We start from the raw sequence: 23,290 nt of genomic DNA, 5'->3' as shown, positions 1-23,290 counted from the left end.
TTGTGAAATAAAAGATTAGAATTGACCTAATCTGGTAAAATAACTTTCTGATGTGATAAGTGAAGCACAGAAGTCTGTAGAAGAGGACTTAAAGTGAATTGTAGCGGTCACTGTTGATTAAAGTGTCAGGTGGAGTGCCTGAGGATAGACAGCTTTGCACCAAAGGCACTAAAAGAAAGGCTGTATGAATATCCAGCTGTAATAGACTCTGTGTTCTGAACTTTTTCAGTGTGTGTGAGACCATGGAAGAAGTAGTCTTTACATTACTCCTTTCAAAGACTGTAGAAGCAACAAAGATTTAAATATTTACATTTTACGTATTCTCTAATGATGTCACCTTTTTAGAGATGGATAGCAAAGAAGTTCTTTTAAAAATGAGTCACAAAAAGGGGCAAAATACTGTAGACAGCTTTGTTTAACAATTCAAAGACACGTTAGTTAAAGTATGATTGTATAAATCTGATAGTCTTTACGGTTTGTGAGGTACTAAAAAAACCAGCTGCCTGACGTGAAAATTGTTTCAAAAGAGTTTTCAATGTAAAGGGAACATTGGTTGGAGTTTGGAATTACTAATGTTGTGGGAATATATGTGTATCTCAGAATGCAAAACTATCTTTCTGGTTTTTTTATTCTCCAACTGAAAGGCTGCCCAGACAAGTTGTGGAACCTCCAGCCTTGGAGATGCTCAGAACTTGACTGCACAAGTTCCTGAGCAACCTGATGTAATGCTGAAGTTAGTTCCGCTTTCAGTGGGGGAGTGGTGCAGATAAATTTTTGGGGTCCATTCTGATGCAAATTATTTTATGGTTCTTTCTATATGATGAAAGTAAACATAGATAGTAAAATAGATTAATATTTCAATAAACTGTGTTTAAGAACCACCGTTAGTATGGGTTGCTAAGAGTTTTATCCTGTTTGGATTTTTTCCTTGGGCTTTTTTTTTTTTTCCTTGGGTTTGTTACGAGGGTGTTAGAAGTCAGGGTGAGAGCTCATGGTGCTAAAACGAGTAGCCTTTTCTTATCCTCTGTGTCGTGCATTTAGGATATAAAAGGCCTGTGTGTTCGCTGGTGTGTACTTTGGTCTGTGAGCTTCTGCAGAACCTAGAGATAGCTTCTAAGCAGTAAGAGTGAGTAGTCCTTACAATAAACCAGAAAATGAAAGATGCAGAAAAATTAGAAACTCTTTTTTTGTTTTCCCCCTTCAGATGGTTTTAGTAAGTCTTCCTGCCTTACATGGCTTTTGTTTTTAATGATTATTTATCTTCCATGAAGTTCTCAACCTGCTGACCACTTGACCACTGTTTTTAACAAGAAGTTAACAGGAGGTTGCAAAGGGAATTAAATTCTTCTGAGAGTGATTAAAAAAAAAGGAGTTAGAGGGAAAACACTCTTTGTGGAACGTCATCTTTCTATGGAAAAAAAAAATTAGTTGATATTAACCCTTTAAAAGTAGCTGTATCCTTTAATGGAAAAGATCAAATGAAAAGCAGATCTTGTGTAAAGGTATGTACGGCTATAAAATACAGGTAAACACAGTTATGACAAGAAAGTTAATCTTTAAGGTTTCACATTAATACTTACACCCAAGAAATGTGCCTCACTCTATATAAAATAGCCATAAGATAGTTAACACAATTTATATGAGAAGTTACTGGTATTAGGAGGAAAAGAGCCCTTTTCTCTTTAATCTGAAGTAATATGTAAATAATTTTCATTTAGAATGTGAAGAGAGTTTTTACCTCTATTTTGTATCAAAATGTCTTGCTATGGATGTTTTTTTAAAAGCTATTTTGCTGGTAATTGGAGACTGACACACCATAGACAAATATACGATATCCAAGTGGAATGCTAAACAGAGAAACAGTTTTTAAGGAAAGCAAAGGGCTGGTGTGAAAACCTAGCAAATAGTTTGTTTTTCAGAGTGGAGAGCCTTCCCGTCACCCCTCCTTCCACCATAGCAGAGTTCATGATCAGACACAAGGAGGGATCCTGCTCTATGAAAGTGGAGAATTAAATGTCAGCATATTTCCAATGAGAGAGATTTTCAAAGAATCACAGAATGGTTTGGGTTGGAAGGGACCTCGAAGATCATCTAGTTCCAACCCCCCTGCCATGGGCAGGGACACCTCCCACTAGACCAGGCTGCTCAAAGCCCCATCCAGCCTGGCCTTGAACACTTCCAGGGATGGGGCATCCACAGCTTCTCTGGGCAACCTGTGTCAGTGCCTCGCCACCCTCAGAGTGAAAATTTTCTTTGAACATTCTTTCCTTTTATTCCTAACCTGAACCAATTAATTTCCCAAATTGTGCAGAGCTTCCCTCTTAGATCCTCGATGGAGAGGTCTGAAATAGGCGTGATGGAAAACCATGAGATACAGGAAAGTTAAATTATGTCTTTTTCCAGACACATTTAGAGGGGAGAAAGATCAAAAACTAGTTCCTTTGACTGAGTTTGATTTTGTAGCTTCTTACCATGAATGAAACCATTATTGCAAGTGTGTTTGAAGTTTCAAATTGTGTGTCTTTTAAATGAGTTTTAAGCAGAAATCATCACAGAATTCACCAGTCACATATGACTAAGCAAACAATTCTGTTCCATAAAAGCAAGGATACATCAGATTCATGTGTAATTTTTCCTGTTACATACCATTTTAAAGTTGTTTAACTGTCTGGGTATATATATGTTTTTAGACAGTTCTAAAGGCAGGAAATTGTTTTTGAAGAAGTATTTAAATAAGAATGTCACCAAATATATAGAACAGCAGCTCTGTGTTGTTCCAGTTAGATGGATGCATTCCTGAGAGTTTCCCTTAAGAAAGCGGAGCCGTCTGATTTCCAGGAGTGCACTCGGCTGGTGCTGGTGTGCATACAGAGTGCCTGTTCCGCTGCCAGCCTTGGTAGGAGCTCTCCTCAGGCCAGACAGCCTCTCGCTTGTCTTTCTAGGGGAAAAAAGTCCTTGAACACTTTTGACGTTTTTAAAACTTGATGTATTGTAAACTCTGAAATTTCGTTTAAGAAAACCAAACACCTTTTTAATGTTTATTTTTCTGAGTAACTTGCCTGACTTCTGGCCCCCGTCTTTACATCCTGCTTTGAGGCAGGGGATTGCAGAACCTGGGCTGAAGCCGTAATTGTGTTTTGGCTGAACAGGCAGTGTCCTGGTATTGACAGTGCGTGTCACCCCCATGGCATGGCACACAGGTTCTTGGTAGTTCATCAGCAGTGCTTCATGGCTTTGAAAGCAGAGAATCACAATATTCTTGGAAAGAAAAGATGAAACAGGAGTATGTCGGACATCTAGGAACCACAGATGGCTCTGATAATCCTTTTATACATCCTATGCTAATGATACGGTGGTTGCAACTTCCAGTTCCTCTCTAGCTTTGTGTTCCTTAAAGTCAGCCTTGCCAACCTCAGGCAACCCGAAGCCTACTGCTGATGTTTCCAGCAAACAAATTTGTAGGCGTTGATAAATGGAAAGGGGTTTGGATTACGAGATCCTCTCAGCCACAGTTGCCCTTCCTGTTTGGTGTCTTAGAAGATAACTGCGACAGTAGTTGGTCTTGCCCAATTCTACAGTTTCTAGTGTAGGTTCCTATTTTTAGTCAAATTATTTCTGGGATTTAGTAGTAACAGAGCTGAAGAAGCAGCCAGAGATACCCTGGATGTGCCGCTGAAATGATATTATAAACAGTACTTTTATAAATGTAAGATGCTGGCAGTTTTATTTTATGAAGCTTTTTTTGACAGTTAATTTCCCCAGATAACTTCACAGGGAACGAACACCAAAAGGTACCTCACATTATATTGGATACAAAAATGATATTTGGAGTATTTCCAGTGTTACAACAATTACAACTTGTAGTTAATACCACGTTTGTATAATGCTTTTTGTTCTGCAATGAAATATAAGGTACAATAAATCAAAAATTGGGGGGTGGTTGCTCCAGCTATATGGAGAAGCTCAGAAAGAAAACCATAAAGACTTCTTCCAAAGATGATGAGGCCTTGAGCAATTTTTATAAGGACTGTCTTGAGTTTATTCATGAGGCTTTAAAAATTCTGCGCTGAAATAAACATACTCCAGCCATTTTGTTAGTTCCAGTTTAGTTGCAGAGTGTGTCTGCAGCGTTTTGGGTTTTGAACTGTGTTTGTAGCATGCCTCCTGTCGTAGTGTTTGGTTCTTATCTTGGGCCATGGGGTGTTTCTATATTAGGAATCAGTACTGACCCTCCAACTTGAGTGCTCATCTTCTCTCACGACGCAGGGCTGGCGTGTATCAGTGTTCAGAGAAGAGGTGGCCAACACAAACTTCTGTGAAAGACTTGAGCTGGTCTTACTTTTTCCTAAAACTAGAAACTGTATAAACCAGGAAGAAGCTGTCCTGCCAATACAGCCCAATCCTGTTCCAATGTACTCTTCGAGGAATCCCTCTGGAAGTTCATTTTCTGTGGCTTTTTTGGTTCTCGGTAGGAATTCCAGTGACTAACTGGAGATCATTAACCCCCATTAAAATCTCTGAACTGTCATTGATAACTTTTTTGTTGTTGTTGTTATAATAAGGGCATACAAATATCTCATGATTTTTTGTAGAATTTTAACTTAACAAGAGTCTTGAAGGTATCTGAGTCTCACATTTCAGGCTCCCGTAGCTGGGTCTAAATTCCCGTGGACAAAAAGCCACACAGATACTTGAGAAGAAAATTGCTCTCCTCTACATTAGTTTTTTACTGCAGGCAGCACCTGGATACTAATGAAGAAGGGTCAGTAGCTTAATCATCTTAAAAATCCAACAAATTCATGTTTAGATTGTTTAGCCTATTAAAATGAATTACTGGCTTTTCCCTAGCATGCATCAAACACACCAGTGCTACTGATTCTAGTACCCTTCACCTGGGCGCACCTTATGTTATAGCTATAACTGGAGTTGAAAGCAAGAGGTTTAATAAATGGGTAACTGGGCACTTTACTACAGCTGTCTGAAGAGGCTCCCAAAAAGAAAGTTCCAAAGCTATTTTCCCTTTCCCCTAAAATGTGTTGATCTCATATGCAAGAATAGGAACTAAATTAATGAGAATTTGACAAGCAGTATGAGAATTGTTGTATGTGAGAGTGTTGCTCAGATGAAATTAGATTATTTTTTAATTGCTCTTTTATAAATGTCTAGATTTGCTTTTTTTGCATTTGGCGCTGACAGTAAGTCTGGAAAGCATTTCACCATTCCTTTACCCACTACTCTGTTTATTTGAAGAATAACGTAATTCTTTGGACAAAGCCAAGTGTACAGTGCTGTCCTTTCTACAGTCCTACAGTTTTTAGCAGAATATATCACTTAAGGAGAACCCTTTCATTTGCAAAAAGCATTATCTTGCTGAGATAAAGTTTACATGCACATTACATTGATTTAACTTAAATCATTTTATAGACAGAATTCATATAATCCAGGTCAAAATCTGGGATTGACAGTAGTTTTTAATGAGTTTACTTCAGTTTTGCTTAATTTGTTTTTAGGGAAACTGGGGTTCTAACCAGTTTCTTTTAAATTGTAATAAGGCATTCTTAGCTTCACTAAGAGTACCTAAATGCATATTAGTGTTGCTTTAGATGGTTTAATTTTTAAAAAGTGTCCATAAATCAAGCTAAGTGCTAGTTTTATGTGGAAAAAACCCCAAGCTGCAGTCGAGGACCACAAAAGATTTATCTTAAGCTCTGTGTATGCAGGAAAGGGTTAGTCACTGTAGCTGTACTGGCGTAACAGTTTCAGTAAAGCCACCTTTTCTGACTTTGTTTTGTTACTAAATGCAGCTTCTGTTACTGTGGTTTGTTGTCCAAGTGGAATAAGTTATACTTGCAGAAATGCTTTTTAGCCGAGCTGATAGCCTGCCTGAGAACTACGCCAATGTGGAAAAGGCTCTGTTGCCCCCAAGCAGAACAAGTTCACGGTTTAGAATAGGCCAAGGTGGTTACTGGAAATTTAATGATAGCTTAAATATCATGAGCTGTTTCACTGATTATTTTACCAGAGGCATAGAGCTACCCTGGGATGGTAGGTACTTCTTGAGTAAAAAAATGATTCAAATTCTCCCCCCGCCCCCAGCTCCAAACTCTGTTGGTATTTGAGTGTAACCACATAATTTGGTTTTACAGAGAATGATAGCCATGTCTAATCCTTGGGTTTTGATTTACTGGTGTGATTAGTCAAATAGATGAAATGTATTCAGAAATCCCCTTTAGCTATAGTGTACTTACCTAATAGCTATTGACTTTGGCACAACTTGCAAAGTGTACCTGAAAAATATATATATTCCTCTTGTTTTGGAGTTTACAGTAAATTTTGGCTCTGTGTTGAAGTCTGTCTTTTAAGTTTGTCTATAAAAATGAATCTTAAGATACTCCAAATTTTATAGTTGTATTCATAAATTAACCTTAAAAAGTATGCCAGATAGACTGCAAATTTCATGCTATGTGTATTGTGCAACAGTTTTATATAAAAACAAATTATTTGGAACCTTTTGTTATTAGAGAAGGCTAAAGAACACCTATTGTCATTAATAAGCGGACGTGAAAGATGAGACGTAGAATGATCCAGTGTAAGCAGCTGACTGTCATCAGGTAGCAATAATCCCACATTCCTGTGATGATGATTTCCATAAATATGAAGAAGAGCGTTACAGTAATACAGATCTAGTGTGCCTGCTGCCTCAGAGTAACTGGATCATAGGCTGGCTGAGGGCTAGGTACGAAGTGGCGTGATCAATCCACAAGATCTTTTCACTGTTTGGTCTTCCCCTATCTGTCGTCTTCTGTTAGAAACCGCGTTGTTTATAAACTCTCCTAAAAGACACATTTATGAGCCAGGGGATGTCATTGGTTAACTACTTAACAAATTTGGGGGTAATTTAGAAGTACTTTAGCACTAATTAAACTACATTCCTTTGTGTGTTTTAGTTTTTCAGCCAAACTTGGAGAGATTTTATCCATTGTTACTTAAAATTCTTGAAATCTGTGTAGGAAAATCACGCAGAGCTTCTGTAAAACTACACAGTGATCCTGAAGAGTCATTTAGCTGTTTGGGGAACACTCCACTGTTCTGCAGGAAACAGAGCGGGGGGGAAAAAGAAAAGGAAAAAAAAAAAAGGCAGTGGAAAAAATTCTATCATAGCAGCCACAGACCTAAAATCCTCTGGCACGAGCTGCTCTTAAAACATTTAGATAACTGTGAGTTAAGACTGATACTTTCTTTTTTTGATGGATAACCCATGCAAATGGTAAACCCACCAGACATGAAATTTTTCACGTAATAGGCAGCATTGCACAGATTGTGAATGGAAGAGACGGATGTGCCTTTCATACAGGATGGTTATTAATTTTTATGGGGTTTTTAATGCATCCTGGAGTGTTTTTTCTCATTCATAGAAGCAGTGAAATCTTAACAGAATTCTAAGCCTGTCCTTTTCACGTTTTGCTGTTGTACCGCTGCTTTCATCTTTTTGTCAGTTTTATTAGTGTGCAGCGTTAGTTAGCCTTAAGGCACTGACCTTTTCCAGTGACGATGCAAGGTTAAATCCTTTCTGAACACTCATTGTTATTGCTGGTGAGATTGCAGAAAGTACAGGGAACGCTGGCTCTCTGGGTCACGTTCTCCAATGTTGAGGTAATTGCCCGCAGGCGAGAGAAAAATGCAACTTGAGGTCTTCAGAGCTTCCAGACCAGGTGTGCATTGCTGAGTCAAGAGCAGGTACTGACAGGTCACCACTTCTGCAGCACTGACAGTCTTATTCCTTAGCAGAGGCAGCTTTGAAACCATTAGTTAGCAATCATGAAGACATGTTTGCAAGCACACAAATGACTTGGAAAGTCCGTGAAATTTGACTTTCTGTAACTTCTTTTGAAATGCCTCGAACAATGCAACCTAACAACAAAACCATTTTGAGTAGAAATTGTTTATGGAGAGATGACCACCCAGTTTTTTTGAGCTTGAAAGAAGATACGGTCATGCCATCAAATGCTACTTTATCAGCAGCATGTGGTTGAAAAAACTAGGCAGGTGTGTAATTTTTTTTTTTTTTGGAAGAAGAAAGAAGAGCAACATCCATTATAAATTATATTATTATAGCTAATCCCAATGCATTTACAAGTTCTAAGAAACAGAATAATTTGGGCTAAAATTTGCAGTTTTGAAGAAGTATTCAGAGTTATTAAAAATGAAAATATTTTTAAAGGATTCAAAAAATCCTTTAATCAAAAGGATTTATCAAATCCTTTTATCAAAAGGAAAATCAAAATGCTGTAAAGGATTGTAAAATAAATTCTTAACATATAAAATAGGCACTGTCATGTATTACTGTAGAGCCTTGACTAACCTTATTGTTTTGTAGAGGTAATGCTATTTTTCATCAATCTGCTGTAAGGACTGTATTACAAGGTGTTCTCTCACTTGCCTAGAAATAAGGGGGTGAAGTTGGCCTATGTATTTTAGAAATCGAGATACTTGCAGTATAACACAGATTGGTGATTACTTAGATTTGGTCTTCACAGAGTAAAACCACCCCACCGCCCCCCTTATTTTATTTTATTTTTTCTGAGGCTGTTTTACCTCCACAAAACATTGCTAGGCAAAGGGAAACAGCTTTGCTGGAATGTGCTGACAAGAATTTAATAAAGATGGAACTGTGCAGCAAGTCTGTTCAGACTTGATGGAAATAAATATTCACTCCAGGAGTTGAAAACTGAACACATTTAACTTTTGGAAAGGGTGTCTGTTCTGTCCACTTCGACAGGAAAAATCCCCTAGGAAGAGCACCTTTCACATTATACTGAAAAAGAATATTGAATATTATGGAGACAGGGGGTCCCATCACAGTTGCGACTATGCAAGTAGGCTTTTTGTACTGTTACTGTTAACTGTTGTACTGTTTAGTACTGTTTGCCATCTGAGATATTCAGAGGCTGAGGTCATAGCTTCATGAGCGTTTCTTCTGGCAAAAAGGCTGGTTTAAGTGTTGTCCGTTGCTTTTCCTGCCTTTCCGTTCTGCTTGTGTAGCAATGGAATAAAGAGACGCAGGGAACTGACCTAGATTAAAGGTACTTGTTTTATGCAGCTGCACAAAGTGGTGTATGTTAGAGTTGGTGGGAGTTGTTAGGGAAGCTGCTTAAGTTGTTCTTCTAATGTGTATGATCACCAAACTTCGGTATTACTTCAGCATAGATAGTTTAAACTCCATTTGGAATAAATAAAATGGATCTTTACTTAAAGCATTCTGGGGAAGCCCTGCCTTTCATCACTGACTTTAGAGATGACTTGAAGGTACTTGCCTCCTTAGGCTAAAGCTTGACATTGTGAATTTTGTCTTAGGTGTCTGTGCAGATTTCACACAGCTACAGTTTTGTCTGAAATGCCATTCTAACTGCAACATCGTATTACAGCAAAACAGTTGTTTGGAAGGGACCTCTGGAGGTCCTCTGGTCCAACCCCTCTGCTCAGGCATGGCCACCTAGAGCTGGTTGCCCAGGACTGTGTCCAGACAGCTTTTGAGTATCTCCAAGGATGGAGACTACACCAGCCTACTCCAGTGCTCCGTCACCCTCACAGTAAAAAAAAAAAAGTGTTTCCTGATGTTCAGACAGTACATCCTGTGTTTCACTTTGTGCCCATTGCCTCTGGTCCTGTCAGTAGGCACCCCTGAAAAGAGCCTGTCTCCATCCTCGTTGCACCTGCCTTTCAGGTATTTATATACTTTGTTGAGATCCCCCTGAGCCTTCTCTTTTCCAGGCTGAACAGTAACAGCTCTCTCAGTCTTTCCTCATATATGAGCTGCTCCAGGCCCATAATGATCCTTGTGGCCCATCGTTGGATTCTCTAGTGTGTCCATGACTGTCTTGTACTGGGGAGCGCAGAAGCGAACAAACTCCAGGTGTGGCCTCACCAGTGCTGAGTAGAGGGGAAGGATCACTCCCCTCGACCTGCTGGCAATACTTGGCCTAATACAGCCTAGGGTACCATTCCACTGTCTTTGTAGCAAGGGCGTGTTGCTGGCTCGTGTTCAGTTGGTGTCCACCAGGACCCCCAAAACATTGGCAGGTGAATCATAGAATGGTTAGAGTTGGAAGGGACCTTAAAGATCATGTAGTTCCAACCCCCCTGCCATGGGCAGGGACACCTCCCACTAGACCAGGCTGCTCAAAGCCCCATCCAGCCTGGCCTTGAACACTTCCAGGGATGGGGCAGCCACAGCTTCTCTGGGCAACCTGTTCCAGTGTCTCACCATCCTCACAGTAAAGATTTTTTTCCTAATATCTAATCTAAATCTCCCCTCTTTCAGTTTAAAACTGTTACCCCTCGTCCTATCGCAACACGCCCTGATAAAGAGTCCCTCCCCACCTTTCCCATACCCTTTAGGTACTGGAAGGCTGCTCTAAGGTCTGCCTGGAGTCTTCTCTGCTTCAGGCTGAACAACCCCAACTCTCTCAGCCTGTTCTCATAGGAGAGGTCCTATCTGAAGCACTTGCACATCTGAATTAGCCCCTCCAGCTAATCTCTGGAGTTTGTCAATGTAGCTGAATGGTTCTAATTTTGAGAAAGAATAAGTCATTTTTGTGTTTCAGTGAGATTTCACAAATTGCTCTGATTTTTTTTTTTTTAATAGGTAAAAATAACCTGGATATATAGGGTGTCTTCAGAATCCCTTAAGCGTAGCGCATTATTTCTGAGAGTTCAAGTAACCGTCCCATTTCATCCTTAATTCCACCAACATTTTGCATATTCTATTGAGTGTTGTAGATGCAGCCTTTAACAGTTTGTTCACGCCTGGATGTTTTATCCTTTATAGATAGTACACAGTTACCCCATTATTTTCATTACATTCAAATAACAGGTATGAAAAGAATATCCAGATTCACAAAGACTTATAATAAGGATGTTCAGGTCCTTTATGTTCAGAATATGAAACAAACTTCTCTTAATTTTATAAACCAGTTGTCGCTTTCCTCTCTCTGCTCTGCTGAGCATGGAATCCTGCAGGCTGCATATTGAGTCATCACAGGTCATTCACAGATCCCTTTCTTGGAGATCACTCCGTGTTTGCTTATTAGCGTGCTGAAAATTGTGCTATTGAGCCAGGCAGAACTGCCGTCCCACCACTTTCCTCTTAATATTCTATTCAGACTCTGTAGATACCTTGAATAAGTTATAAAGAGGCAGGTCAGCAAGTTGAGAACTTTTGTTTTCTAATCCTGACACCTTTTTGAGAGAATGGTGTAATATATTGAAGTATTTTGCAGTGAAGATTGTCTTTATTATCTTACTTTCCATTTTGAAACTAATACTAACATTTCAGTCTTGTTAATCTGCCTTCAGTTCTGTTTTCTCTTAAATTCTGAATAACTTGTTTCCTGAGTAAATACTCTGCAGTTTTATTCTGCTTTCTACAGAATTGTACAATGGTGAACTGACTGTAGTATTTTTAATTATATGATTTATAACATAGTACATGCAACAGTGGTATTACTGCTGTCAGTGATGGGGCTTCTCTGATGTGGGAGTTATGGTGGAGGCTTTTAGACAACCTCTAGGTGTATATAGCTGTGACTTTAAAGTTTTAAGGAGGCATTTGGCTTATTTTGTTACATAATGGGACTTTATTTCAGAAATGGGTTTTTTTAATGCATGCACATTCACTCTTGATATTGTACTGTTTCTCTGTATTGTAGACTGGATTAACATTGCTGAAATTATTATCGTTAACAGCTGACACTGACCAGGAGATAAGAACAGCAGTTCTTTTCAAAATGAAGGCGAATTCAAGGCTATTTAGAAATTGGACATGTCTGAGTAGAAAAGCTTTGTAGAGTACTGGTTTAGAAAGAGGTGTGTTCGAGTGTGTGTGTGAGAGAAATCAGAGTATAAAATAGACCCAACCAGACCTACTGCACCTCTGGAGAAAATGTTAGCCCGTGTTCGAGGGTTTAGTTTGACCTCAGTCGTATTTCTGGAAGTGGGGTACAGAGCAAAAACATTACAGTTCCCTGGTAAATGAGAAAACTCTTTTGGTCTATTTGATTTCTTCATCATTCAAGAGTGTAGGGCTGGCGTCTGTATCAAAGGACAACATTTACATGGAATACCTTAATTCTGCAGAGTTTTGGGAAGAAGAAAGCACTGACAGTTACAGTGGGGACCACTAAGAACCTTTTGTTTTCCATAGCAAAAACTGATCCCATGAATTTGTACCGATGTGGAAGTTTACCTATTTTGTAAGGTTCAATGACTGTGGATTGTCAGAATTTTACATCAACTGTATTCCTCTTCGGATAGCTGTGAGGTTGCAAAAATGTTTGGAGAATATAAGAGATGTAGAATCTGTGGTCAGAGCTCAGGACCAGCTCTTCAGTTTCTTTTGCTCAATGGTAAAGTATTTGTTAAGGAAACCAAGCACTGAGAGGCATGGTGTAATTGGATTTTAATTTAATGTGCTGACTATTTTGCCGAGAATTCGCTGGACTGTGTCTTAATGCTTTTTATGTGCAGGATAAAATGTTAGTGGAACAGATATCTTTTTACATGTTTTGGTGGCAGACATCTGCTGCACAGACTAATGTTGTGTATTTTCAGTGAACCCACAGTACGTTGCCTTTCAGCAGAGATTTCAGAGATGCTAGTTCCCACATTTTGCCTCCTATTTCCCCTTGTCTAGGGGAAAATATTTGCCTCCTATTTCCCCTTGTCTAGCCTGCTGTCAATATACAGCAAAATTTTTTTTCCCCAAGAACATTGCCTTAAAAAAAAAAAAAAATAAAGAGAGGCTATGTGAAGTCTTGCCTTTGGGTGAATTTCTGAACCATGTCTTCCAGGAGATATAATTTCCTTTGTTCCAAATGCATAATCTCCGTGCTTTGCTGAGGAGGAGTGAAAGCACTGCCATCAAAGAACACCACTCTTGCAAGGATTTATGTCATTTATCAATGAGCAGTTATCCATTGCTGTTCCCAAGTAGCTAATAATTCTCTCTGAGTGGACAAGGTTTTTCTAGGTCCATAGTCTTTGTCTGACAAAATATTTATAACTTTTGCCAAAGGCAGTGTTTTTCAAGGCTTAGCTTTCCTACTGCCAAGGACTCTTTAAAAGAAAGACTGTGGCCTCCAAAAGCCAAGTACTAGTAGACATAAAAGCCTACTGTGGCAATAGAAAAGGCTTTAAAAACTTTTATATTTGTTCACACAAGTGTTTCAGTGTAGAAAATTCTGCCTTTAAGCTTCATTAACTTTGTAAGACTGCAAACTAAGAGTCCAATGTTTTATGCATTTAATACAACAAGCATTAAGGTTGAAATACTGATTGCTAGCAAGAAAAAAAAATAAATTGCATTTTCACCCAAGAACAAAGTCCTGTGAGCTCCCTAGCTCTGCAGCACTCCAGTGTAACCCTGGATTGAAGTTTTAAATGTGCCATTCAAAGAAAAATGCAAAATCCTTTGAGCAGTGTGCAACTGGATCGGTAATAGCTATAAGCTGCAAGACAATGATGTCTTTACCACATTGCATCTCGAAAATCTTTCGGCACTGGTCCACCTGTCTAGGATGGATGCAGTGATAAAACTTCTGCTGAGTCGCTGCTCAGAATTTTTCAAAATCCTGCTCTCTTAATCCACCACAAACAGTGTCATATAATGAAATATACGTTCTGGTGTGCAGGGGTGAGATCTGAGTATCAAAATGTGGAATATTTCTGAGGACCGAAATCCAGGACTCTAGGAAAGATGACTTGACTATCTAATGCATACGAGCCATCAAATGATGAGTATGTTCCAAGTCGAAGATTAAGCAAGTATATAAACAAGGGATATGGTGTTTACAGCAGTTCTTTCAGGCACAAAAGCTACAAGTCCAAATGTAAATACAGAATCTGCCATTTTAATGGAAAACAAAGAAACATTGATGAACGATAGCTCATCTTTATAGTTGTTCTTTAAAATTCATGTAATCATAAAATTTTATATAGAATCATAGAATTATAGAATCTTCATGGTTGGAAAGGACCTTTGAGATAACCACCACAAACAACCAACCTACAATCTCTGTCACTGGAGCATGCCCTGAAGTGCCACATCTAGACGTTTCTTAAACGCCTCTAGGGATGGTGACTCAACCTCCTCCCTGGGCAGGCTGTTCCAGTGCCTGACCACTCTTTCAGTAAAGTCATTCTTCCTAATATCTAACCTAAACCTCCCCTGCTGCAGCTTCAGACCATTTCCTCTGGTCCTGTCATTATTCACCTGGGAGAAGAGGCCAACACCCACCTCTCTACAGCCGCCTTTCAGGTAGTTGTAGAGGGCAATGAGGTCTCCCCTCAGCCTCCTCTTCTCCAAGCTAAACATGCCCAGCTCCCTCAGTCTCTCCTCATATGACCTGGTCTCCAGACCCCTCACCAGCCTGGTAGCTCTCCTCTGGACATGCTCCAGCACTTCCATGTCCCTCTTGTACAGAGGGGCCCAGAACTGAACACAGTACTCGAGGTGAGGCCTCACCAGTGCCGAGTACAGAGGCACCATCACCTCCGTGCTCCTGCTGGCCACGCTATTCCTGATACATATACGATACGCTTGAAATAGCACAGACTGAATTCCAGAGTGGCTTTCACATGAGATGCTACAGGCTTGTACAGGAATTGCGTGACTTCACTTTGCAGTGCTTTTAGTTGAAAAATGCTAGATCTGCAACACAGGATTTCAGTGACTACTGAAGCATTGGATTTCTGTCTGGCATCTCTGCAGCCATCTAAACTCTCTGTCCCCAGTGTAAGCCCCTGCTTCCATTGATACCTGCTTCTAATTTGCATGCATGAACAAAATTAATGATAAAATTTACCACTGTTGTGAATGTAACTTGGTTTACCGTTGTGGATTGCAGCTTTTCCTGTATTCCAGACTTTGTTTTCATTCAACTTCACAGCAGATGCACTGACCTCGTATCCCATTACATGTTTCCAAAACCTTTGTTTCTACATCTCTTGTTCAATTCTAGTGAAAACTGAACTTCTCTCCAGGACCTGTGAGGGCTGTAGACTTGCATCGAGCCCTCAAGCTTGGCGTTCTTTTAAAAACCATGCTGCAGTCTGATCCTGTGCCTTGTAGGTTCAGGGAGAATGTGGTTTCTCCGGCTGGCGGGCGTGTGGCAGGCGGAGTGACATCTGCTTGAGTAGGAAATTGCCGAGGATTACACACAGCAGTCTCTTGTCTGAATGTTTTCCACATTTGTCATCCAAACAGAAGGGATTGCAGAATCTTTAAAAGTCAAACTAGGTTTTTCTTTAAGTCATTGGTTTTAGTTATTCTAGTAGTGTTGTGGTGGACTAGGCTGTTAACTTAAAACTTGCCATTTTATGCACAGATTTTTATTTTTTTTTAAAAGAGTGGAGACAAATTAATGCTAGTGTTTAAAGTCATCGTGAGACTGCATTCAGTTAAAGGTACTCTTTTTGTTGTCTTAGGAAAGCAGGAGTGGCTTGTAAGCAGCACCTTGACCTGATGTCTGTAAATTCTTGGAGTTCTTAGTAAGCTTCTTTGATTAGTTCTTTTTATTGTAATGCAGAAAATATTCATCAGCACAAAAACTCAAGCACCAGAATAAGGAAATAAAACCATTTGTGGCTGTTATTGCATCCTTAAAGCAAAGCCACTGCAGTCTCCATATATTTCCTTAACAAAACACCTGCCCTTTTTTTTTTTTCCCCCCAGACCTAAAGATTTTCGAAAGAAGTAACAACGGTAAAAGAAGAAAAACTGCCATCAGGAATGTCTCTCCTCCTTGAAAAAAATTTCTTCTAACGTGGAGGCATCTGTGCATCTCAGTCAGCTCTTGGGTACAGAACGTTTTTGACAAGTATTAGCAAGCTTTATTTGGAAAGATTATAAAATTATTGTATTTGAAACAGCTAAGAAGAGATATTATATTGTTAATGCCACCTGTACTCTGTGTATTTGTTAATTACATTTGTTATAATACTATTATTAAAGAACTGATATATTTTTAATGAATATTTACATCTCATGGAAACTGCATTGTTTACTGAAATGAAGTGTCTCGCTCTGAAAGTTACAAAACTTGAATTCCCTGCGGTAGGAGCAGTGACGAATTATGGTCCGAGAGCTCCCACGAACAGCACGCTGTCGGGAAATAACCTGATGTGCTTTTCTGGTAAAGGGGGTGATCCCTCCGTAGGCAGCTTGGCGAGCGAGAGGATGCCAGTCCAAGCTCAGAACAAGGGAATTGCCATGTAGAACTCGTTCTCCCTTTGGGGGTGTAAAAATAACGGTGGCTTGAGCTGTTTATGACTTCTGTAATAGACTGCGCAGTTCTCCTGAAAGTCTCCGCTAGAATGCGGAGTGGATGTACCACGTGAAATCAACAGTGAGGTTTTGCTGAATGCACGTCTGTGCAGGCCTGCGCTTTCCTTCTCTTTTTAGGTGAATGTACCCACTGAAGTTCCGGTGGTGGTGCTGGGCAGAAACAAACTTCTAGAGCCAAATTACGCATTAGAAAAACACAACTCTTCAGAGGAATGGGCGCAGGTACCAAATACGTGTGTGTGCGTACTCTAGTCCTCTTAGAGATAAGAAAAGTATTATTAAAAGATGCATCTTGGAGGAATGAGGAGGTGGTGAGATTTGTCATGGTCATTTTTTGTGTCCTGTGGGAGTTTTATCTCGCAGCCTTCAGCAACCTTCTAGAAAGGGTTTTTCCGCACAAGATGCTTTGCCCATCGTTTCGCCTCTTCATTGTGACCAAAGAAGTATTTGGTCACCGACCGTCATTTTTCGTCCTGAAGCTTTGACCGTCTCTTGGTATGGGATGCCATATGGTGTGCTTGCAACGCGGAAAATGAAGCCAAGGGGAAATGAGTGTGTGCTTACAGAGGCCTCTTTGCTACAGGGAGGAAGATGGCAGCATTTCACAGCGTCTGGAGTTTCTTGGATGCTGGAAGAGGGATGTTTTGGTTCCAACAGAACATATTGCTGGAATACTGTGGAGCAGCAAGGACAGCAGGAATTTCAGAGGTGATACTGTCTGCTAGACTGCATCCAAAGGGGTACCTCCAGGAACTGCATAACGAACAGCATGAAAACTACTTGGTTTTTTTAAATAATCCTACTGGTTTTCAGACTCTTGTTAGTCTGCTCTGCGCTTAAATCTCTAGTGTGCTGAATGACAATATCAAGGTTGGCTCTCGTCTACTTTCTAGCTGCTGGATGCTGTTAAGTATATTCCTAGTACTGTTTCATTCTTGATGTGGTGATGTTACGTGACTGTCAGCAGGAGAGTTGGTATCTGTAATGTTCTGTCCACCTTAGAAGGCGGACGGCAGCTCCCCTCTCCAGCTGGGCGTCACTCTGGGAGACGAGGGCTCGCTTTGGAGCTTGCGGTGCTGGCGACCAGTGAAACACCCACTGGGGGCCGGGCAGGGTGTGTCTTAAGTGGTGGCTCTTCCTCTCTAGGAGCAGGTCTGCTGACAACCCAACATGGGATAGATTTTGTTAAAGAGTTTATTGAAATAACAGACAGTAAAGGCAGATCATCAGGGGATAATCTTCCTTTTTTTCCTCTCTTAAGCCCAAATCTGATTTTGATTCAAGTCACAGGAACACACCTTCCTTAAGGCATGTATTAAAGAACAAAGCAGCAACGTTTTTATTATGTAAACCAATTGAGGAAACTGAACTTAAGTGCTGAATGATTCAAAATAAGTCTTAAAAATTATTTTGTTTCTGCAAATTACTTCCCTGAAGTCCATTATTGCTTTCTGTGCAGATAACCCTCAAGCCAAAGCTGTCGTGTAAATAAATGAAGCACCTGTTGGTTTCTGTAGAGTAGAAGATGCTGATGCGTTACCTGCCAAATTTTACAGTGTTTCTTGAAGAAAATTTGTGCTTTCTCTACCCATTTTATACAAGCATCATAGAGGAAGAAAAGCATTGTTTTATTTATAATCGTGTCTAATTATATGAAATAAGAATTTGGTATTGGGCACGTCTTTGGCGTTCAGATGGGCTTATCCCAGGAAACATTCCTGTGCAGTGAGGGTGCAGGCTTCATTTTCAAGTCGGAAACCACGTTTAGTTAACTAGTAAATGTATTTTTAAAAGTAATAGGTTAAAGTAAATGCTCCTTTTTGTTTAAGGACACGGTACCTAAACTTTATTGGTAAGATTTAGGTGGCATCAGATGTTCATCATGTGCTAAATACTTCACAGTCAGCAACTTCAGCTTCTTAGGCAGTCTGGAAAAATATGAGACACTCCTGATCAGTCAGAGACTGAATTTTGGAGAAAATGTTGACTCTACACGTCTGTGTCTTACTTTTTTTGGCGAACATACAAATCCTGAATAATATTTTTATAGACTTGGTAGTGCCCACCCGTTGTTACTTTTTATTCCCGAGGCATACCCAGCAAGTGGGCGGATGACCGAGGACACATGGAGCATTCCGGTTGGCAGCCTGCCCGTAAATGCCATTATAAACATAAAGCAAATTAACTACCGCAATTAAAGTTTGTGCTTTGGTATATAAATTAAGTTATAAGATTGTAATGAGTATGCCTACTTGATTACCCCCGAGTACTCTCTGATTCATGCATGTCCGTCCCGTACAGCGTGAGGGGAAGATGGGTGCGCTGGCAGCCCGTCGGGTGCGTGTCCCCAGGGGACCCCAGGGGCTGGAAGGGGGACAGCGAAGGTGGCACCAGCCCCCCAGCAGAGGCACACTCAGGGATTTGGTCAGGCTCTTCCCGTCCGTTTCAGATATGCGGCAAATAATGCCAGTTGCCTTAGTTTGAGGAGTTTGACTATGTCTACGCCGTCTTCCCTACAGCCCTGGTCCTGCCCTGCTCCTATTCCTGGTCCCACAGGAGTTGAGAGTTGGATGCAGCGTGGCTTGACGACCAGCCTAGGGTGCAAATTCATTAGGAATAGGAACAGCCCAGGAAGCGCCACAGCCATCGAGCCAGACGCTGCCCTGGGGCAGACAGAGCTGTGGGTGTCTGTCGCGGCTCTAAATGGTTTGTGTTACTAACGAGGCTGAGTTCTAGGGCAGGGAACCTGAGGTTACACGGTAAAGGTACCAGTTTGTCTTCCCGGTGAGCGTCTGGCCGTGGCTGGAAGCAAAAGCTGACAGGTCTTTCCTTAGTGAGCACCAACGCACCCACCCAGCTGGAGTGAGCAGGACGCAGGCCTGGGATCCACCGGTCACTCGCTCTCCGTGTCTTTATAGGGCTGGATTAAAAGTGTTCCTAATCTATGCTTTCAACTTAAATAAATGGCCCTTTTTGAGCTTCTACTTTAAAATCCTGCTTTGATGCTTGGTCTCCATAGTGCTATTCAGAACGCTTTATTGAGCCGCTTTATAATCTGCCTGCTTTGGTGGAGCATCAGGAATTGCTTTGTGCTCCTCAAACAGCGTTGGGTCGGGGCTTTTCCTTCCTCCGCGCCTGCTCCTGCCACGCGCTTGCCTTTGGCAGGTCAGTCTACCCAATCTCACCTCCATTGATGGTACGGCCACCTCATCTCACCGTTAACTCTCTCCACTTCTTCATCTACAATTTTAAAAATAAAGCTAAATAGTATTTATACTAAGCACCCATAGCCTTTAAAATAAAACTGTTGCCCAAAAGTGTTGAAAAAGGAAGATGTATTTTCTTCTCTTTACGTTCTCGCCCCCAGACACCCACGCGGTTGTTCTAAGTTAAACATCAACCAAGTACAGAATTAACGTAGAAAAGCTTGCCACTTTTATTTGCATACAAAACAGAAATGAAAGAGGTTCACAATAAATTATCAGTGTGCTCCCACGGAACATTCTGGTGTATTTATATAATGTGGGTTAAAAAAAAAAAAAATACATTAACCTAAGATTTCTTTGCAAAAGGGTAATAGCTGGCGTCAGGGGAACCTGATTATGCCTCGTTCTGCGGTGAATTTTGGCAGGTTACTCCGCTAGTAAAGCAAGTCATCCAAAATTAACGGACTGTAATCAACTGGAAACACATGGATAACAGAACAGTAACTTTTCCGAATGGTTCTCCATAGCCCAACCAGCCGGATGCGGCTTTTAGATACAGCATGAATAGTGTACGGAACAGTACTCCAGAGAAAGATCTACAGGTGACCTTCCATCCTCATCTAGCACCAACCCACTAACATACTAAGTTTCTGGCATGCAAGATAATTAGGTTTGTGTCAACTGGTCATGTACATTTTTTTTTCTCCTTTAATATACTAGCCTGTAAACATCTTCCGCGCCAGGTCGGGCACCTGGACAAAAGGCCAAACACAGATGCACGTAAAACGTTTCCCTTTTTTTTTTTAAACAGTTCATTGAGAGGGTTTTTTCCCATTCGCCCTTTCGCGTCCTGGAGTCTTGACGCTCCTTTTGGCTATCTTCCTTGGGAAGCGACTAATTCCTGGGGATCTCAGTTCAACGGCTTCCAGCTCTTCTCGAACAGGAGTAAACTCTGGTTGAGCAAGATGAGGTGATGGATAGGAGGGCTGGGAGTATGGGGGCGGTAGGGGGTAGGACCCGTGAACTACGTACGGCTGTTGCTCACCATCGTAAAGGTCCTCGGGGTCATAGATTTGGTAGGAGTTATGTGGCAACTGCACTACGGGGATGTCTTGATCAGTTGGTTCACCGTATCCACCTTAACCCACCACCACCAAGAGCATTCATACGGTTAACACAGGAGAAGGGGAGCAGAAAATTAAAGCGCTCATTAGGAAATTGACATTTTATAGAGAGATATATTTATATATAACGTGTGTGAGTATATATATATATATAATCTTTAAATACACATCTTTTATTCACATAAAGGAACAGTGAAAACATTTAACAAAATTAATAAGCTGGAGCAATTGGAAACCCACCAACAGACAGCCAAGTTAGTTGGAAACCACCACCGGAATTTGTCAAATGTCCAGTTGCAATACTGCGCTTACACACTGCACAAGCCGCCTGCTTTCGCTTAATTCCAATTATGGCCTAGAATACACGATTAACAGGCAAAAATGGGTCAGGCGATACTTTGGAGCAGCGCAAGGAAGCTAAGTGCATGTACAGCAGCGAGTGAGTTCATTAGTGGTAGTCAATATTGTTGCTGGAAAGCACAGAGCAGTTCAGCATCCATCTCTGACCTTCAGCCAAAGGAGAACTGACCCAGGGGGAGCCTTTCACCTTCGGGATGGGTAGCCATTGTAAGGGATTGGGCCTTCCAACAGGAAACCAACAACGGGGAGGGGAAGTGAGGAGAAAGGGAGAGGAAGAGACGACAACAAAAACATTCAGGTAAGTAAAACGTACAAATCACGGGCAGATTAAACCGTAAACATCAAACAAATACGCCTTGTGCATAACATTTGTAGTAACTAGTGCTTTACTAATAAATTCCGATTTTAGGGCGGGCGGCATAGTTTTTGGTAATTGTGTTAACTTCCTCCCGTGGCCTCTCCGTGCTGGAACGAGACGGGAAAGTAAGACACAGAGAAGGTGTAGAAAGACTCGTTTTCTCCAGGTTGCTTCACCGGTTAATGAGGGACACGTGCATCCCTGTGTCAGGTGACACTACCAGGGGTTTAGTAAGGGTCATGCTCTCATGCCACCCGGAGGCCCCCGGAAAAGGAAGTTGAGCAACACGTTGGAAAAACTACAAATGTAAAAACTCCGCTGTCACGGACGTTAGGAGGTGGGGATTGAACACAGAGACCGTTCAGCTGAGACGGAGCAGGATGGCACAACTACACAAACACGCACAGGACAAAAATCCACTACGCGGGATCCGTTCTACAGGCCGGGATCAGATGGTGGACTTCCTTTGGTCACTACGCTGGGGTCACCTTCTCTTCCTGCTGCAGGCCCACAAAACAGCAGTGCTGGACACGCTCGTTTTTAGGGAGCTACCACGTTTTAGCACAAGGTTCACCAGTAGCCTCCATCTTACTTTGGCTGTTAGAAAATGCCACCCCCTCCTCCGCAGATCCTGGCTACTCACCTCCCATGCCGTAGCCAGCGCAGGAGGACGGATCGCAGTACCCGGGCGGGCCAGAAGGACCCTGCGAGCCCGGGGGCCCCGTGTGACCGGCGGGACCTCGTGGGCCTGGAGAACCTGGTGGTCCCGGGCTGCCAGTTCGACTTTCTCCTGGAGGCCCTGCATCGAAGGGGGAGATGAAACATCAGAGCAGCGTCTTTCATACAGCAGTGAGCTGAGGCCACCTTGGCAGGCCTGGTGCTTGGAAACCACAGCACTGAGCGTGCTACAAACAACTTTCGGGAGACAGTCTGAGCAGAGGAGCTGGGTATCCTGGCTCCGAGGAAACCATGGCACTGAGCGTGCTACAAACACTTTTGGGAGACAGTTCGAGCAGAGGAGCTGGGCATCCTGGCTCCGACTCCCCCCGGGCAAGCTGAGGGAAAGGCTGCAGCCTTCCTCTGGCAAGGGAGATGAAGCAGCGGCCAGGGAGGAGGCTCGTCGGGAGCGGGTGCCCTTGCCAGAAACAGCCGTTAGCCAGAAATCTACCCTAGAGCAAATGTTTCACCAAGGCTGAGCCGTTCAGGAAGGCCGTTTCCTGGGGAGAGGACGGCCCTGGATGCCTGCGCAGCTCTTCGTTCACCCACTGCCTTTCAATACACCCCCTGGGTGCCTGGGCACCCGTGCTCTCATGGCCACAATATCCTAACCAAGTCAACGCAATTTTATGCCTGTTTCAACAGGACCTGGATACCACCCTCTCTGCTTTTTTTTCAGGAGCTAAATATAAATCCCTGTGATTAATGCGCTCAATATACATTTCTCTGTCGAGTTACAGTTAGGTATGCCCTTGAGTCAATGGGAAAACAAACACGATTAATCCAGATTAATTTTTTCCCCTTTCAGACTGACTCCACCTCTGAAAAAAATCCTTAAAACATTAAAAAAAGGCGGCTGTGGAGAAGCAGTTTATCGCAGGGAAAAGGAAAATACTTGCGTGACTGCTGACACCCTCCCGTGGCAGATCACGACGTCATATTACTTAGTAAGAAAATGATGAGTTGAGATGCCTGAACTACTGACTCTTGCGCTGCTTAAGCCTTAGAAGCGGAGGGCAGAGCCCTGCAGGTCTTCGCTGCTTCGCGCGTGGGTCAGAGGGGTCTCACCCGGGTGCCCTAAACGCAACAACGTTACCTGTGGATCCCGGTGGGCCTCGGGGTCCTTGTGTTCCAACTCCCGGATTGCCTTTTTCTCCTTTCTCACCGGGTAAACCTAAGGAAA

General features: G+C 41.8%; 2 protein-coding genes across 8 annotated transcripts in view; one reads left to right on the top strand and one right to left on the bottom strand.

Moving 5' to 3' along the window:
- Positions 1-16,030, top strand: part of MRPL13 (mitochondrial ribosomal protein L13) — a 36,843-nt gene extending 20,813 nt beyond the window's left edge. Inside the window, exon 7 of the mRNA XM_063327473.1 lies at positions 15,731-16,030. Coding sequence (XP_063183543.1) covers positions 15,731-15,755 — 25 coding nt within the window. The 3' untranslated portion in view covers positions 15,756-16,030. The remainder of the gene's footprint in view (positions 1-15,730) is intronic.
- A 2,287-nt stretch (positions 16,031-18,317) lies between these two features.
- COL14A1 (collagen type XIV alpha 1 chain) overlaps positions 18,318-23,290 on the bottom strand; it is a 134,594-nt gene continuing 129,621 nt past the window's right edge. For 5 of the 7 annotated variants that reach the window (XM_063327463.1, XM_063327465.1, XM_063327464.1 and 2 more), the window contains 3 exons: positions 23,204-23,281; positions 22,034-22,189; positions 18,318-20,686 (listed from right to left, as the gene is read on the bottom strand). In XM_063327463.1, the coding sequence (XP_063183533.1) occupies positions 20,361-20,686; positions 22,034-22,189; positions 23,204-23,281 (560 nt within the window). In that variant the 3' untranslated portion in view covers positions 18,318-20,360. Of the gene's footprint in view, positions 21,254-22,033; positions 22,190-23,203; positions 23,282-23,290 lie in introns of all 7 variants that reach the window. The other 2 variants (XM_063327468.1, XM_063327466.1) reach the window with 2 other exon arrangements.

The sequence above is a fragment of the Chroicocephalus ridibundus genome, chromosome 2 (genome assembly GCF_963924245.1).
Source record: "Chroicocephalus ridibundus chromosome 2, bChrRid1.1, whole genome shotgun sequence".
In the NCBI taxonomy this organism is placed as follows: domain Eukaryota; kingdom Metazoa; phylum Chordata; class Aves; order Charadriiformes; family Laridae; genus Chroicocephalus; species Chroicocephalus ridibundus.
The sequence above is the reverse complement of the archived record's forward strand: the minus strand, read 5'-3'. Positions and strand labels throughout refer to the sequence as shown.